This window comes from Magnolia sinica, chromosome 14, assembly GCF_029962835.1.
Source record: "Magnolia sinica isolate HGM2019 chromosome 14, MsV1, whole genome shotgun sequence".
Classification (NCBI taxonomy): domain Eukaryota; kingdom Viridiplantae; phylum Streptophyta; class Magnoliopsida; order Magnoliales; family Magnoliaceae; genus Magnolia; species Magnolia sinica.
Window position 1 is genome coordinate 16395433 of NC_080586.1, and position 17451 is coordinate 16412883.

The 17451-nt window shown below is 44.2% G+C and overlaps 1 protein-coding gene across 1 annotated transcript; it reads right to left on the bottom strand.

The window, feature by feature from the left end:
- Window positions 1-2796: 2796 nt before the first annotated feature.
- LOC131224897 (uncharacterized) lies at window positions 2797-3378 on the bottom strand. Its single transcript, XM_058220341.1, has one exon. The coding sequence runs from the start codon at window positions 3376-3378 to the stop codon at window positions 2797-2799; it is 582 nt and encodes a 193-aa protein (XP_058076324.1).
- Between the last annotated feature and the right edge of the window lie 14073 nt (window positions 3379-17451).

Genomic DNA, 17451 nt, shown 5'->3' on the forward strand with positions numbered 1-17451 from the left:
TCGTATTATTTCTTTGATGTACAGCTTGGCTAGGTCATTTGCGTAATTAGAAACCCGAATTGGAAGGAAGTGGGCCGATTTTGTCAACTGGTATACGATCACCCAAATAGAGTCATGCCCTTTTCTTGTCCTTGGCAATCCAGAAATGAAATCTCTCTTTCACTCGGTTATAGCATGGGTTGAAGTAGACCTAGTGGTCGGCGGTGCTCGGGCTTTACTTGCTGACATGTAAGGCATCGGGACACGTAAATCTACTATTTGGGCCTTCATATTGTTCCACTAGTATAAATGCTTCACCTCCGGATACATCTTCGTACTACCTGGGTGTATCGCTAACTTAGAATCGTGAGCGGCATCTAGAACCTCTCTCCTCAGATTGTGAAGGTTCAGGATGCATAGGCGGCCACGATATCGCAAACCTCCATCCAAGTCAATCCTCCATTCTGATTCTTCGCCGTCACCCACCCGCTCTTTCATCCTCAACAATACCTCATCTTCTTTCTGAGCCTCAATTATTCGATCATCGATTAATGGTTGCACATGGAGTGGGCAACGCTCTCGAATGACTCTTCCACTATCAGTCTCTATTCAAAATCTCGCACGAACTCCACCATATTCTACTCTCTTATCATCATGAGGCTGCAAATTCCATGGCTTTGTTGCGGCTTAATGTGTAGGCTACAAGATCGGCATTGTCAAGGTGGTAGGAGACTTCAAACTTGAAGTCTTTCAACGTTTCTATCCAACAGCGCTGCCTTATGTTCAGGTTCCTCTGTGTGAAGATGTACTTGAGGCTCTTATGGTCGCAAAAGAGCTCGAACTCTTCTTCATAGAGGTAGTGCCTCTAAAGCTTCAATGCAAAGATGACCGCCGCCAACTCTAGATCATGAGTGGGGTAATTTTCTTCGTGTCTCCTCAACTATTGAGAGGCATAGGCGATCACCTCGTCCTTCTGCATAAGTATACAACCTAAACTGACTCAAGAGGTATCCGTGTAGATAGTGTATTTGACCCCTTACTTTAGCAACATAAGTACGGGTGTGGATGTTAGCTTGTCCTTCAATTCCTGAAAGGCTGCCTTCGTTTTCTTATTCCAAGTGAATTTAATGTCCTTTCGAGTGAGCTGGGACAATGGTCGGGCTATCCTGGAGAAATCTTTAATAAATCGATGATAATAGCCAGCAAGTCCGAGAAAACTCCTCACTTCTGTAATCGAACCGAGCTGCTCCCAGTCTTATACCGCGGTCGCTTTGATGAGGTCCACGATAATCCCTTCTTTCGAAACTACATGCCCTAGAAACTTGACTTCCTCTTTGCAGAAGTTGCATTTTCAGAATTGCACAAACATCTAATTTTGCCGTAGAGTATCAAAGACTACTCGTAGGTGTTCTTTGTGATCTTCCAGACTTTTTGAGTATATCAGAATGTCGTCTATGAACATGATAATGAATCGGTAGAGGTACGACCGAAACACTCGATTCATGAGATCCATGAATATGGCCGGTGTGTTTGTGAGTCCAAACGGCATCACGAGAAATTCATAGTGCCCAAAGATAGTCCTAAAAGCTATTTTTTTGCACGTCTTTCTTCCTAACATGCAATTGGTGGTACCCAGATTGCAAGTCTATCTTTGAGAAGTACTGGGCCCTCTTCAGTTGATCAAACAGGTCATCTATCCTATGCAGAGGATACTTGTTCTTCACTGTAACGTAGTTCAACCTGCAATAATCGATGCACAGTCGTAGTTATCCGTCTTTCTTCTTTACAAATAATACTGGAGCTTCCCAAGGTGATACAGTTGGTTGTACGAAGCCAGATTCTAACAAGACATCAATCTGGGTCCTTAACTCTTCCATCTCGCATAGAGGCATGAGATAGGTAGGCAAAGATGTGGGTGTTGCGCTCGGCATGAGGTCCATAGTAAAGTCGATCTCGCATTGAGGAGGCAGTCCAGGGATTGTCCCGAACACATTCATAAACTCTTGGACCATTAGTGTGACCCCAAGTGACGGATTATCACAATCGTTTACCAGGAAAATATAACAACAAATCCGGAAGGGGTGACTGACTTGAATTGGGAAGGTGAAGGATATGCCCTCAGGCCCATGGGTAGTCACCAATCTAGTCTCATAGTCAATTTTCTCCTTCATCTTGGTGAGCTAATCCACATCGAGGATGACATCGTAGTGGTAGATCTTAGTTACAATCAAGTCAATATGCAACACTCTGCTCCCTAAATTTATAGGGAAACCCCTATAGAGTTTAGTGGCATCTGAGAAGGTCCCTGCCGTAATGATGATCCTCACCTCAGGCATAGGGATGATGTCCAACCCTACACGCTTGACAGTGGAGCATGATACTAAAGAAACAGTGGACCCGATGTCCACTAAAAGATACACAGGTGTACCTTGGATGCGTGTCGTGACTTCAAATGCTTGCAGTACTACAACCGTGGAATTAGTTGCCTTAGTGGCCAGGGCATGTACACGTGCTTGTTATGGACGGTTAGGTGGTGTTGTCATAGGCAGTCGAGGTGGCCTATTTCGGTATGCAGGAGGCCGATTGAATTGTTGTGTCGGTGCCATGGCCAGTAGAGGAGGGTCATAATAGTGTGTGGGGGTTAGAGGTTGATCCTCTAGGGCAGCGCGTAGCCATTGTCCCTCATTTTGGTGAAGTAGAAGGGGGCGGTGTGGCTCACCCCATCATAGTAGGTGCAAACGCAATTGGACCTCCTCTATTGGGCCAACGCTTGCTCGAGACACCCACTCACCACCCGCTTAGATTGCAGGGACATGTTCACCAGGTCAGTATACATATGGATGCTAACACAACACGGATGTCAGCCCGCAGACCCTTAGAGAACCGCCGCATCTTCATCGGTTCATTAACCACGATCAGGGGAGCATAGCTTGATAGCTCCGTGAAGCGATTTTTGTACTTCGTTACCATTATTCCTCCCTGTTTGAGGCAGAGGAATTCGCCCTCTTTTTCATTGCGATAGGTGAGAGGGAAGTACTCATGGAAGAGCATCTCGAATTCGTCCCATGTCCATACGAGTCCCATGGGGACAATTCTTAGAACATTGTCCCACCACATGCCGGCCTCCTTTTTAAACTCGTTGGTGACGAGTTGTACTTGCTCTGCCTCAGAGTAGTGTGGTGGCCTTATTATCTTGGATATGCAGTTGAGCCAATACTTGGCCTCCTTAGGCCGATGGGTGCCCACAAACATAAGAGGTCGGAGGCACTTGAAGCACTCAAACAGCCCACATGCGGCCACTATCCCGAGGGCCGGCATATGTTGCGCCGGTGGGGTCACGCTCATGTTTTGCGCAATGGCCCCCACTATCGCTGCTAGGGTCTGTTGCTGTTGTTGCATTAGAGCAACATCTGCCCCATCATATCTGGGGGCAGGGTTGCCTGAGGCACAAGTGGTGCTGAAGATGAGACATGGTTCTGCCCTAGAACTGGTGACACATTCGACATTGGTCCATTCGTAGTGCCAGTGGCTGATTGCGAGTCTAGCATTGCCTCGCTATTTAGACCCAAGCTAGGGCCCTGTTGGCTATCGTTCGGGGGAGGGGCGACCAATCCATCATGTGCAAGATGTATCATAGACCGATTGCTCTTAGGAGGCATTCAATGTCACGCCCCAAACTCGGAAACCGGGCTCACAAAATTCCCGATCGCCGAATCCGGCGCTGACAGCCTCCGTAGAACCCCATTCTCGACTCCCAGCGCCCATTCGCCAGGTTCCAATCCTGGGATGCTACAAGGAGGATTTTCAACATCAGTTTGATTCGTAATAAGCATAACCAAAGGCATAACCCACAAACAACAACCAAAAACTCCATCACATTTCCACTATAATAAAAAACTTTACAAGTACAATGAGCATAAGGGAAATACAATGATGATAGACCAAAAGCTCCAAAAAGATCAGCCACGCGTCCAAGCCTCAGTGCTGCTGCGATCCAACGTCACCTGCACGCAACGGTCGTGCATAAGCTTATAGAAAGCTTAGAGGGTGGTGGAAGTGTATGCTCAAGGTGGTAATATAGCTATGCAGTGTCAGAGTAATGCGGGACATGCTGATGAATGCCAAGAATACCATTAGCCGTACCAAGGCCATGCGGTGCAAGGAATGATGTTGGCCATACCAAGGCCATGCAATGCGAAATGCAAGTCAAGCATACAAATCCTCATCTAAGTCCACATGTCAATATGGCTCAAATCTGGATATCACCGGGGTCTAGTACACTCCAAGCCAGATTGCCGCCCCATCGCACACAATAAGGTGAGCGAAAAAGACCTCACTATCCGCCTGCCAATATCGGGCTCGGCTCGTCAATAGCGGACCCATTCCTCGAGCTGGTCAGACTCAGCCTAGCATTGCCCCCTACTCTCGGGCGGGTAAGGCCGCACCCCCTTCCAACCGACCACGACACAGTGGAAAGCGCAACCGTCTGGTAATCGGCACTCAGCGCTCATGCATCCACTCGGTCTAGACGTTGGAGCAACCTCCTGGTACCATAAGGGTTTAGGGACTTTCACCCAGGGATATCTATCGCACCCCATGTAGAACAGTATTTCCGGTATCCAATCCTGCCAACCACGATACGTCTGTGGAGGCTACGGCCCTGATGTCGCCTAGGACGTATAGTAACCATATCACATAATGCGAATGCATGAATCACACTATCCAGTCATACAACAATCCTGCGCATATCATGCGCTCATGTAGGGCAACACCCCTTGTACGGGAGTCCCTAAACAATCTGCCCAAAGACATATGCTATGATCAGTCATCTCTCATATCAAGCATACATATGATGCATATGATCATGAATCATGGAATTTAAACATGCTATATAGGATGGATGACGTGCATAACGAAGGTGGGCCTAGACGACCTGCACATAACACGCATGGGCCCGCCAATGGGCCCTAGGGAAAGGCATAATGCGGACATTTAACCAACATTATACTTGCAATGTGGACGTCAAACCAACATTGCTCCCAAGGCACGACTGTCATAAATCATGTTGGGATTGCACATTGCAACGGACCTTTGGTATATCCCATTGGGCCTTCAATACATCAAATGAGCCGTATCATATGGGCCTATATTCATTAAGCGGGCCGCACCAATGGGCCTTATGTACATTGCAATGGGCTATAACCCGTGGGCTTTAGAACGTATCAAATAGGCCTAAGCTTATGGGCCTTACACGTGTCAAATGGGCCTCGACAGTTGGGCTCCATATGTACATCAAATGGGCCTACTCACCTGGGCCTTATATGTATCAAATGGGCCTCGCCAATTGGGCCCCATGTGCACATCAAATGGGCCTCAACTCATTGGCCCCATTACATCTTAATGGGCCTCGACCCATGGGCCCCTAATACATTAAATGGGCCTCGACCCATGGGCCTTATATATACATCAAAGTGGGCCTCAACCATGGGTCACAAGTACTGAGGTGGGCCTCCCACCATCAATAAATTATATATAATATAATATATACACACACACATATATATATATATATGTAACATATAATATTATATATAATATAATATTATATATATACATATAACATATATTATATCTAATATAATATTATATATAAATATATATACACACACCAGCACACACATGCACCCACACACACACGCGCACACACACGCAGTGGGCTCCACCGTCCAGGCGGACGGTGGAGATAAAACACATACATCTGTGTGGGCTCCATGTGGGGCCCACCATAATGTTTATATTTCATCCAACCCGTTGATGAGGTCCCATGGGCCCAGATGAAGGGTGAAAACAAATTTCACCCTGATCCAAAACTTCTGTGGGCCCGAAAAGGGTTTCAAAGGTAGGGGCTCATTCCAACTGTTTCCTACGGTGTGGGCCACCTGAGTCTTGGATTAAGCTGATTTTTGGGGTGGGCCCATGTCAGGGGGTGGCCCACCCTATGAACGGTTTAGATGGTGTACAAACATCGAGGTGGGGCCCACGGCTACAGCCGTGGGTGGCTGTACTTGGACCCGTCCGCCTGACACAGCAGCAGCAGCTGCTGTGTGCTGTTTTTTTTTTTGGATTTCTCAAGGATTTTGCAGGTGGGGTCCACCTCTTGCAGATCTGCTCCGTCCAATGGCTCTCCATGCCTCACGACAGTCAAAACAAGCCCAATATTGGGCCTGTTTCAGTGGATAAAAACAATATGGGACATTTCAATGGTAAACTCACCGTTTACCATGTTATGGCCCGCCTGAAAATCTGATCGGTCCCATCTTTGGACTCAACGTCTAAAAATGGCTTGAGACAGGAATGGATGGTGTGGATTTAATACATACATCAAGGTGGGGCCTACACAAGTGGACCACCCCAAACCTAGCTAATATTTACATTTCCCATGTAACGTCCAGCGTCCCTGGACGCTGGACTCTGCAAATATACTAGAGGTGGGCCTTGCTTATGTGGGCCACCTCATGGAGGATGGTGTGTATACTACACACAAAGTGGGCCCCACTCGTAGGTGAGTTGGATGGAATACATACCCTATGGTGGGGTCCATTCAAGTGGGCCACACAACCTCTTCATCATACAACAAAATAAAATAAAATAAAATAAAATGAAAATAAAATAAAAAGGGAGAGAGATAGAGAGTGAAACCGCGTGATGGAGGGACCCCCGGCACTATGGGCCCTCCCTTGCACTAAATCATACATCAAGCGGGTCCCCTTACATGTGGGTCCATTAAAGTTAAATCCAACGGTGGAGATCCCTTCTCCACTAAATTAGACGGTCTAGATGACCCAAAACATGTAAGGAAATAAACATCATGATGGGGTCCATGGAGAATGGCCCCATCATGGAACGATCATGATAATCCAAGTGGGCCATTGGCCACATCTTAGGGTCCAAAGTGAGATCCAACCATTGATCGGTTGGTCTCACTTGGCCCATCTTGAAAGCATCAAAACTATCCTATCAAAACACCCACCACTTGATCTTCTTGCTCCCTTGGCTTCCTTAGCTCCTTGTGCTCCTCTTTGATGGAGGAAGATGAGAAATGGATGGTTGAGATGAGAGATGAAGGGGTGGGAAAGGTGGGCCTCACAAATGCAATTCTCTCACCATGGGAGGACCATACGTAGGAATTTTTGCTATGAGAGAGTTTGAATGAGAGAGAGACTTGTAAGGGAGAGAGAGAGAGAGAGAGAGAGAGAGAGAGAGAGAGAGAGAGAGATGGGTGATGGAGTGATGGGGGATGGTTTGGGTTGAAAATTATAAAAGGAGGTATGGTTGATGTTGAAAATGGAAAAAAAGAGGAGTGGTGAGGTGGAAAGAGGGTAGACTTTTGTAAAAGGTGAAGATGGGTTGTTGTACTTAAAGTATGGGATGCTTTAATTGTTGATTGATGTGACTAATTGTAGAGATTCCCTCGAAATCCGCAACGCGCGGTGTTTCTTCGGAATAAACGCTGATCGGCATCTTCTTGCCTGAGTATCGGTTCGGTGCGCAAGTCACGGCGTTGGAACCGCGGCGACGACGCGGTCGCTATGATATAACTTTCGGACCAAGCCGACGTCGGTGCGCGGGACCTGGCTTAGGATCGTGCGCAAACACCGAATACGGTGCGAAGTTGCCGAAATTTGACCGGAAGGACCGCGGAAGCTAACGGAACAGTACGGATTAGGACACGGGTCTTACATTCAATATATCCAACACAGGGCGTGTTAGTCAAGACTAAGGAGTTACGTGGTATCATGTGGTAACAAATATGTGATTCACTTTCACGAGGTAAGCAATCATCACAAGGCTTAGCATGCTCAATCATTCATTCACACAAATTCGATAACTACAATATTTCATTCATAATATAAGGCTTTACATTACATCGACTGAGAAAATTAACATAGTAAAGACCTCTAGCACACACAACATAGATAAGAAGTAAGACTTCAATTTCAAAGTACTATCATACATAAGTAACAAGAAATAAAAGAGCATTAAACTTCTCTAATCCTATTAAGACTAAGATAGCTAGAATTAGGGCCTACTGGCCCTCGGAGTTAGGCGAATGAGGGGGTGCTCCCTCCTTCTGCACGCAGCACAAGATCACTTTCACTATGCGATACAGTTTCTTGCTCAATTTCTCCTGCCTGTCTAGCCTGGCCACAAGCACATTTAGGTGCTCTCACATCTCCTGTGAGGTAAGGGGTTCTTCGCCTGTCCCTTCTCCCTCAACTCCAACCTGCTCTTCGTTTTCATTTCCTTCTTCACTCTCCTCCCCTTCTTCTTCTTCTTCTTCTTCATCAGCCTCATCCCCAAACTCTTCAAACTGAGCCATCCGCTGCTTTGAGTCTACGTTCATGTGATTGAGAGTGTCTTCGCCGATGACTTTCACTGGCTCGGGATCTCCATTGGATCCCTTGAACTCGTACTGTTGAGCAATCTTATAAATAAGACGGCCAAAAGGGAGCCTTGATGACTTCCTAGTTGTCGTAGCCTCTTTCACAATTTGGGTAAGCACCGTGGTGGGGAGGCATACGTCTTCTCTGTTGCCCACTTGGTAAAGGAACTCAATTATATAGCGGGAGCACTCAGTACGGTTGCTCATCCTCTGGTATACGTTGTACGTGCAAATGTGGTGGAGCAACCAATACTGCGAGGTCAAGTATGAAGCGCATATACTACTATCGCGCCTCCATTTGACAAGTTTACCACACAAGTGCATGATGCGCTCATCCCAGTTTCGCTTCTCCTTCATATTCTTCTCGTCGATATGCACCTTTCCCAGCGGCGTGTCGAGTATCTGTGAGATGGCTTTTACATTGATATGGACCCTCTGTTTGCTGTAAGGGATGTCGAATCCCAAGGGATCAAGACTCGGCTTATGGATCCGGGCGTAGAATGCCCTCACTTGGCTCGCATCGGACTGGTAAGTGCCCTTGAACATGTGTGCCCACCCGTTGTGTAAGAGATGAACGAGCAATTCGAACTCGAATAGTTTTTCTTCGACGAAGACTTCGAATATAACTTTCCGGTTTCGGAATCTTCTTAGCTTGATTTCGGTTAGTGCGAAAGGAGACATTGTCGATTACTCGTCGTGACTCCGCTTCAAGCGCTTTTCCTGGCTTAGCCCCGTCTCGTCGGGAGCTGACATCGAACACGGTTCGCTCACTTTCTTCATCCCTCGACTGCGACTCGGCCCCGCCTCATCAGAAGCCGCTCTCCTCTTTCCCATGAGGGAAAGTACAAGGAGAAGGAAAAGAATGAAGCAATGGCTCCAACTAGGTCCATCTTCCTTAAGGCTTGGGGGTTTGAGTATTTGAGGTTGGCTTTGAAGTGTGTGGTTGGAGGGATGAGTTTGTAATGGGTTTAGAAAATGTAAGGGTTTTGGAAGTTTGGTTCGAAGAGAATGGATTTTAAATATGGTTGAGATGGGCAATGGGTAGTAGAGATGGGTTGGATTGGGTTGTAGAGATTGAAATGGGTTGTAGAGGTTGAAATGAGTTGAAGAAATGAAGAAGAATGGATTAAAATGGGTGGTAGAGATTGAAATGAGTTGAAGAAATGAAGAAGAGTGGATTGAAATGGGTGGTAGAGGCTGAAATGGATTGAAGAAATGAAGAAGAGTGGATTAAAATGGGTGGTAGAGATTGATATGAGTTGAAGAAATGAAGAAGAGTTAATTGAAATTGTAGTAATGAGTTTTTATTTTATTTATTTTATTTTATTTTATTTTTTTATTTTTATTTTGAAGAAGAAGAAGAAGGATAGTAGAGAAATGGGGATTTGGAATGGGTTTTGGAGAGGTGTGGAGAGTTATATGGTTAGGGATTTGAGAGAGAAGAAAGGGTGAAATGAGATGACATTTGGAAGGTTTAAGGGAAGCCCACACGTGCTGCGACTTGGGAGGGCCAGACAGTTAGGCGGTGGCGCGCTGTGTCGGCGGCGGTGCCGCCAGTTGCTGCCCCCGACGGTGATGCCGCGGTCTGCTACTGCCTATCAGCGGTGGCGCCGCGGTAGTGGTTGGACCACGCCACTTGTGTGGTGAGTTGGGGCGGCGGGGGTGCGCTTGTCCCGCGGTGGTGCTGCACCCGTTTGCCTCAGGCGGCGGCGACACTCCAGTTCGGTGGCAGCAGCAATGGTTGCTGCCTCCCCATTTCATCTGCTTCCCTTCCTTCTAACCCTCTCTCTCTCAACATGAACTTCGAGTCATCATGTTCCGAAGACAAGACCAAGAAGAAGAAGAGAAAAATCCTCGCTTCCTGCTCCTCCAAACCTCATACAAAAACCCTTGGAATGGCGTGGGTCTCTAATTCCCCGTCTTCTTCCAAATCTTCCACTAGAAAATCCTCTTTTGGTTGCTTAATAGTTAAGGTAGACTGAAAATGCTCATTGGAGACGGCGGTGGCCCATTTGGGCAAAGGATCATCAGTTCTTGGCGAAATCAGATTTTTCTTAACCTCTTTTTTATCCTTTCCAATTCCGACTTCTTTCGACCATTTCAGGATCAAAATGAATTTCAATGGCCCAATCGAAGTCAGTGGTGGTCTAGGATGAGTTGAAAAGGTCAAATTTGAGTCGACGGTGGCCCATTTGGGCAAAATTGTATTAGTTTTCACTAAAGTTAAAATTTTCTTAATTTATGTCTCCCCCTCTTTCTATTTCCGACCTCTTTCAACCATTTTAGGGTCAAGATGAATCTCAACAACCCAATCGGAGTCTGCGGTGGCCCAGGATGGTTTGAAAAAGGTCAGATCTGAGTCAGCGGTAGCCCATTTGGGCAAAATTATATTGGTTTGTGCCGAAGTTAGATTTTTCTTAATCTATTTTTCTCCCTCTTCCCAAATTTGACTCTATTTTGCCCGTCCCATGATCAAGGTGGGCCAGATAAAGGTCCGACCGGAAGCGAAGATGATTTGGGCCATTATAACTTAAAACAGATGTATCTCATAAACTGAAATGAATTATTGGACGCACGATATATGATTTTGAGGTAGGACGAGCTACTTTAGTCACCTAACTTGCTAGGCTGGGTTGTGTACACCGTATCTATGACTTTCCATCTGAATTTCTTTCAAATTTCAATATTTTAGCCCTATCATTTTCCCAATCATCCTCCCTTAGTTTAATTTTCTTAAAGATCTAATTCCTATAATATGGCCCAATTACTCAAGATGAATAAGGGCTCGACCCTAAAGTTTAGCGTTGTTACGTCTTAGCGCCCCCATATATGTCAGCGAATGCATTATGGTGAGTCCACAACCCACGGTCCAGTTTAATTCTAAACTCATGCTCTGATACCAACTTGTAACGCCCTGAATTTTGAGGGTCGAGCAAAGCTTGACTCTCGAGATTCCGAACATCACTTGTGCTTTGCAAAAGCCGATTTTCCGATTACTTCTATATTGGGCATTTGAGCATGCGTAGAATTATACTAAAAAATATATCATACTCAAGATTTAATGTGATTAAAGCAAATGTGTAAGTCCAAAACATATATTATGAGATTTCTTTTAGAGTATGAGTAGACAGCTGGGTTCAATGTATATATATATAATTGTAAAAAATAACAAAATGCAGGGATGCAACGTCTAGCTAATCTCGTGTGCTCAACGTTCCCTGTCCAGAAGTGTGTGGCCTACATCGACCCATTTGAGAGCTAGAAGTAGGAGAACTCCTCTTCATCCATGAATGCCTGCTCTAGCGCATTGGCATCGACGGTCCCTGCATCTACATTAGCGTCTGATTGGTGTTTTAAAACACCATCCCAGAGTGGGAATGACTGATCAACTCAATGGTTCCATAAAGCATGTGTTACATATGTTATCAAGTCTATTAATATAGGAATGATAAAGCAACATAAAACAAACATTTCTTAATTACTCTTCTTAATGCGAATAATGAAGTTTATGAAATGATGCATGCCCTCACCATACAACACTCCCTCAACACGCGACTTCGACCACCTGGTTCACAAATGACAACACTTCCTCAACACATGACTCCAATGCCTGTTTCGCCACATTCTAAGCTAATGCAATATTGTGAATGATTATGTTAGCCGAGTGATTAATTAGGCTTATTCATCCAACAGTTTGGGAAAGCCAGGACACCTCCCTTTTAAACATCAATCTCAACTGAATCACTGGGGGTGAGATGGTCGCAACGGTCCTACGCCTGTATTCTTGATCCGTCTAGGTTCGTCACTTCTAGATCACCCTAACGTAGGCCGACAGCACGGACACGGTGTCTCATACCACTATGCTCGGCTCACGAGTCTTGAGGATCGTGGTACAATGGTTAATGATGGATCTTCACATTGGTGAAGGGGGTATCCTAGATTCAAGCAGTTGCAATCATATATGGTGAACATACAATAGGTCAGCCAGTTCTTTGGGCAATTTTGGTTGTTATGGGCGCACACTAACATAACCAACATGGAGCGTGTAAGCGCCCCACACGGCCTAGCCACTGTCGGTAGTCAATGTCCGACCCGCATTGTTCGAACTTACCAAGGGTGGCCAACCTAATTCGGTTACCCGAATGAAGGAATTTACCGGCCACCTAGACTACTCTCATAGTCCTATTTCTATTCAAATCATGTCAACTAGCATTCACAATACAAGGGTTAACATTTGATAATCAAGTTTTGATAAACTACTCATTTAGGTATTTCATCGAACACATAAGTATCGTTATACTATAACTTGCAATTTATTGGACAAAAATTGAAATACTCTTAAATCATCATGTACAAACTACATTAACAATCATAAATCATTAACTGGAATGGTAGCATTAATAAATCACAACCTAAGCACTTATGGTCCGCACCTTTCGGTCGCACGTCCGACTCAGACTCGGTCCTAGGAATATGTTTCCAAGGAAGAATCGTTGGTCACCTATACAAGTACATGAGTTAATTGGGGTTGGGAAAGACCCATTTGGAGACCTACATCCATAAGGAGGTTTGTAGTTTTACCCTAGGTCGTCGCCGGAGAAGTTTCGATGGCAAGAATGGTGGTAGTTGGGCTTGTGAGTCAAATGAAAAAAAGTCACCCTTCGTAGCAAGCACTCCTTCGATCTCTCTTCCTTATCTCTCTCCTTCCTCTTCTCTTTCTCACCTTATGGTTCTTAATTTCAGTTTGGGAGGAAATGAGGTGAATTAGGAGTTATTTATAGTTCCAAACGGTGTGAAAATGGCCCTAGGGCAACCTTATTCGATACTTATATCCTATAGGCAGTCATTTCTAACTAACGGGGCCCCCAGGAGGGCCTGTGGGCTCATTTATACCATATGGTAGGTTCCCTAATAATGGATCAATGCTAGGACACAGTTTCGGGATGATTGGATAAGCAGATTGGCTGTGGGAAGCATATGTCAGATCAACGATCGGTAATATTCAATCCGGGTCGCGGTTATACGGATATGTGTGGGAATTATCTTTACCCTACGGGTGAAGTTTGGTCATAAACTGATGGCCCGAAACTCTCAATTTTGTGCAAGAGTGAACAACCCAATTCACTTAAGTTTTAGCTTTTTCTTTTAGGGTATTTACACTTCTCATACACCTGTCCTTTGGTTGACTCCCATGATGGTCATCAAACCTAATAAGACGGACATTGCTTTATAGTTTCAAGGTTAGCGGACCCTCGATGTGCAGTCTAGGTCCCTTACGGAGTTTCAGGGTACTCCCAAGAGGGGCGGCCTCTCGGAATTTAACTCGGATTATCGGATGGTGTTACACTAGTGTACTTGTGATCCTAGACTATCTTCATTGGTAGGGATGGTGGCCCAAACTTAATTTCCCTAATATTAAGTACTAACATACACCTAGTCGTCGCTAGTTAGTCGGGTATGTCCCATCCATGGTTGAACTCGGGTCTCAGTACAGACTTTTTCGTGACATTACAAGGGCATTCATCATCACTATTTCCTATAGTGCGGACAACAACAGACAAGACACACACACACACACACACACACACATATATTGGTTAGTACACTCACTATCAGTTCACACTTCACTGTTAGCCACCCCCACTAGGGAATCGATACCAAGATGTCAGTATTGAAACGAGGTATCTTTCACTCAGTCTACCATGAGCTATGGATCAGGGTGTAATCATAAATATCATTTGTAATGAAAATCAGGCCAATCTACTCAATGGGTGGGCCACACTTATACATTTACTCATTGCCTGTCCAATTAATGGATTGAATTGATTAGAGATCAAGTGTCCACCTAGGGAAAGGATGTCCCAGCTGATGTCTGTGGCACCTGTAGCTACACTAGTTATTCAACTAGGCCAGTTTTTTTTTTTTAACACACGCACACACACCACCACACACTCACACCGACACCATAGTGGGATTTCACCACCTATGGGTACTCGAACCCTTGACCAGGTGTTGAAACTCCTAAGAGTTTACCACCGGAGCAACAGCAAGGACCCTATTCAACTGGGCCAGTTCACGTTTGCCTTTTCATGGGTTTTTCTTTGCGTGACTCGAACACAGGATGTGGTGCTGGATGTGATACTAGCTGTTAAAAGGGTCCAACCAATATGCCGAAAAGGCCTAGGAGGAATGGAATGCATCAAGTTATGCTATTATGGTCGTTTGGCACCATGGATTTGGGGGGATTTGATGGGATTTCAAATCCCTGGTTGTTTGGCACCATAAAGTAACTCGGGATTTCAAATCCCCTCAAAAGGGGGGTTTGAAATCCTAGTAAGAGCTTAGATTAAATAAAAAATGCTTCCAAGAGTTGCATATGTAATATATGTGTCACTAGACTATTAAACTATTGGGCACATAGCCCACTAATGATATCCCAAAACAACTAGATTATCAATTGCATCACTATAAATTACTTTAATATGATGATCAACGCTGTCCAAACATTATCTATGTAAATCAACTGTTAAAAATTGTTTGTTAGTCACTTGGACATGATCTTGTGCTTGTGGCCCATCTGATACTTGGAATTTCATCATTTTCGAGTAAAGTATATATTTCAGTGGACTTATTACAACCACTGTTTCAAACATTACATATGTTCACTAATTAGAGATACTAAAGTTGTTTAGTAATTAAATTCAAACTCCTATAAATATACCATGTATAGCTACTTTTGGATTGAAGTTATTCCCAATCATGGTGCCAAACACAATAGGAGAATTTCAAATCCAGGGGGTTCCAAATCCACCCTCCCAAACGGGTTAAACTATTGGGATAGTAATAGCTTCTACTCCGTCTTACTTCAAACACTAAAGATGCCCTTTTTGCTGTGTTGATTTCCACCTTGAATTGACTGGTGATTGATTTCCATGGAAGTTGATTTCCCTTCCAAAGTTTTCATCGTTCCCAAATTGAGGGCACAACATGGTGTTAACACACAAGGGTTATTGTGGTGGGAAATTGCTTAAAGGCACCATCTTTAGAAAGCCCAAGTTTCAATTCAAAGACAATGAGTTCATTGTCATTGACTTGGCTGAAAAGCCAAAAGTCTAGTTCAGAATTAGAGATCAGAAATAGACTCGATTATGTTAAAGTTCCTTGATATACATTGATACACCATCCTCTGACAGCTCGAACTTTTAGAGCAATTGGTTGTTTCACATGGTACTAGAGCGGAAAAGGGGACCAAAAATATGTTCCCATGCACCATCCTCTGACAGTTTAAGCTTTTAGAACAACTGGTGGTTTGACATATTCATCTTATCATGGAGAGAATCCATTCCTCTTCATTATTGAATTTCACATTTTCTTTCACATTCTCTTATGTTTCTTCACTCCCACCTGACTTCTTGGGGACTATCCAAATGATGTGCATAGTACAAAGTTCATTATATAGAGCTCTCTCTTTTTCTATTTACACCCACCCATTGGCTCAACACATCCTAAAGCCCTTAGCAATCAAGCATGGTTCATTGATCCAAATGATGTGCTTGTGATTTCAATACTTGCATTGGAAGCCATGGTTCATTGATCCAAATCATTGATATGATTGGATTCATTCTGCAGGCCAATGCACCAAAATCCCTGGAAGGGGAAATTCTAACTCTTCAATTAGGACCAACAGATACACATTTAAGAAAGAATATGGCTATGGCACAGTTCCCATGATTTGGATCTTCCAATGTGGGTTATCTTAGATACCTACGAATGGCTTACAATTAAAAGTCATTTTCAGATGAAAGTCACAATTTAAAAACTTACAAGCCCCTCCTTAACAAAGCCCTCAATTTCAATTTAACAGAAATGGGTTCATTAGCATTGGCCCCAAAAGTCTACTTTGGAGTTGGAGCATAAAAATAGACAGGATTGGTTTTGGATAAAGGACTGAGAATCCATCTCTTTTCATTTCTGAATTTCATAATTTCTTTCACATTCTTTTATGTTTCTTCACTCTTTATGCAACTTCTTGGGGACCATCTAAAGTGATGTGCATGGTACAAAGTTCACATGTGGAGCTCTTTCTCCTTTTCTTTTTAATAATACCCATCCCATCGGCTCCACTCATCCTAAATCCCCAGGGAATTAATGAACTAGTATGAGTTCCTTCGGCATGCATGTGCTTGTGTTTTCAATACTTACATGGGGGGCCATGGTTCATTGATCCAAACCATTGATACAATTGGATTCATTTCTACTGACCAACGCACAAAAATCCATAGATGGAAATTCTAACCCTTCAATTAGGGCCAACAAACACACATTGAAGAAAGAATACGAGAAAGGCTTGACTGAAAAACCCAAAGGTGTAGTTCGGAGGTGGAGGATAGAAATAAACAGGATTGGTTTAGGATACAAGACAGAGAATCCAACCCTTTTTCATTTCTGAATTTCATATTTTCTTTCGCATTATTTTACATTTCTTCACTCCATCGTGATTCCTTGGGGACCATCCAAGTGATGTGCATGGAACAAAGTTCATTCCAGTGGCTCCACTCATCCTAATTCCCTTGGGAATCAATGAACTCATTATGAGTTCCTTCCACATGCATGTGCTTGCGTTTCCAATACCTTTCATATGGGGCCACGGTTCATTGATCCAAACTGTCGATATGATTGGATTCACTCATGTTGGCCAATGCACCATCTAACCCTTCATTTAGGGCCAAGTACAGATACACATTTAAGAAAGAATATACAGCAAAGATCCACACTCACCCAGAAAAGGCCAAGTTCCCATGACTTGGATCTTCCTATCTGGGGTATCTTAGATGCATGGGCCATCCACAAATAAGGCCAATCTGGATTGCCAAGCCATGTCCCTCACTAGCCCAAACTAAAAAACCAAGGGATTCATATTTGGTGGGGGAATCCTGCAAAATCATGATTTTTCCATAATCCTGATTTTGCAGGATTATGGCAAAAGAGCAAACAGGAAACAAATTCGACTTCTCAAACACGTTTTGAAA

Bases quoted from the DNA above. Each gene is read 5' to 3' on its own strand.
- LOC131224897 (XM_058220341.1), bottom strand. From the start codon at position 3,378: ATGCAACAACAGCAACAGACCCTAGCAGCGATAGTGGGGGCCATTGCG.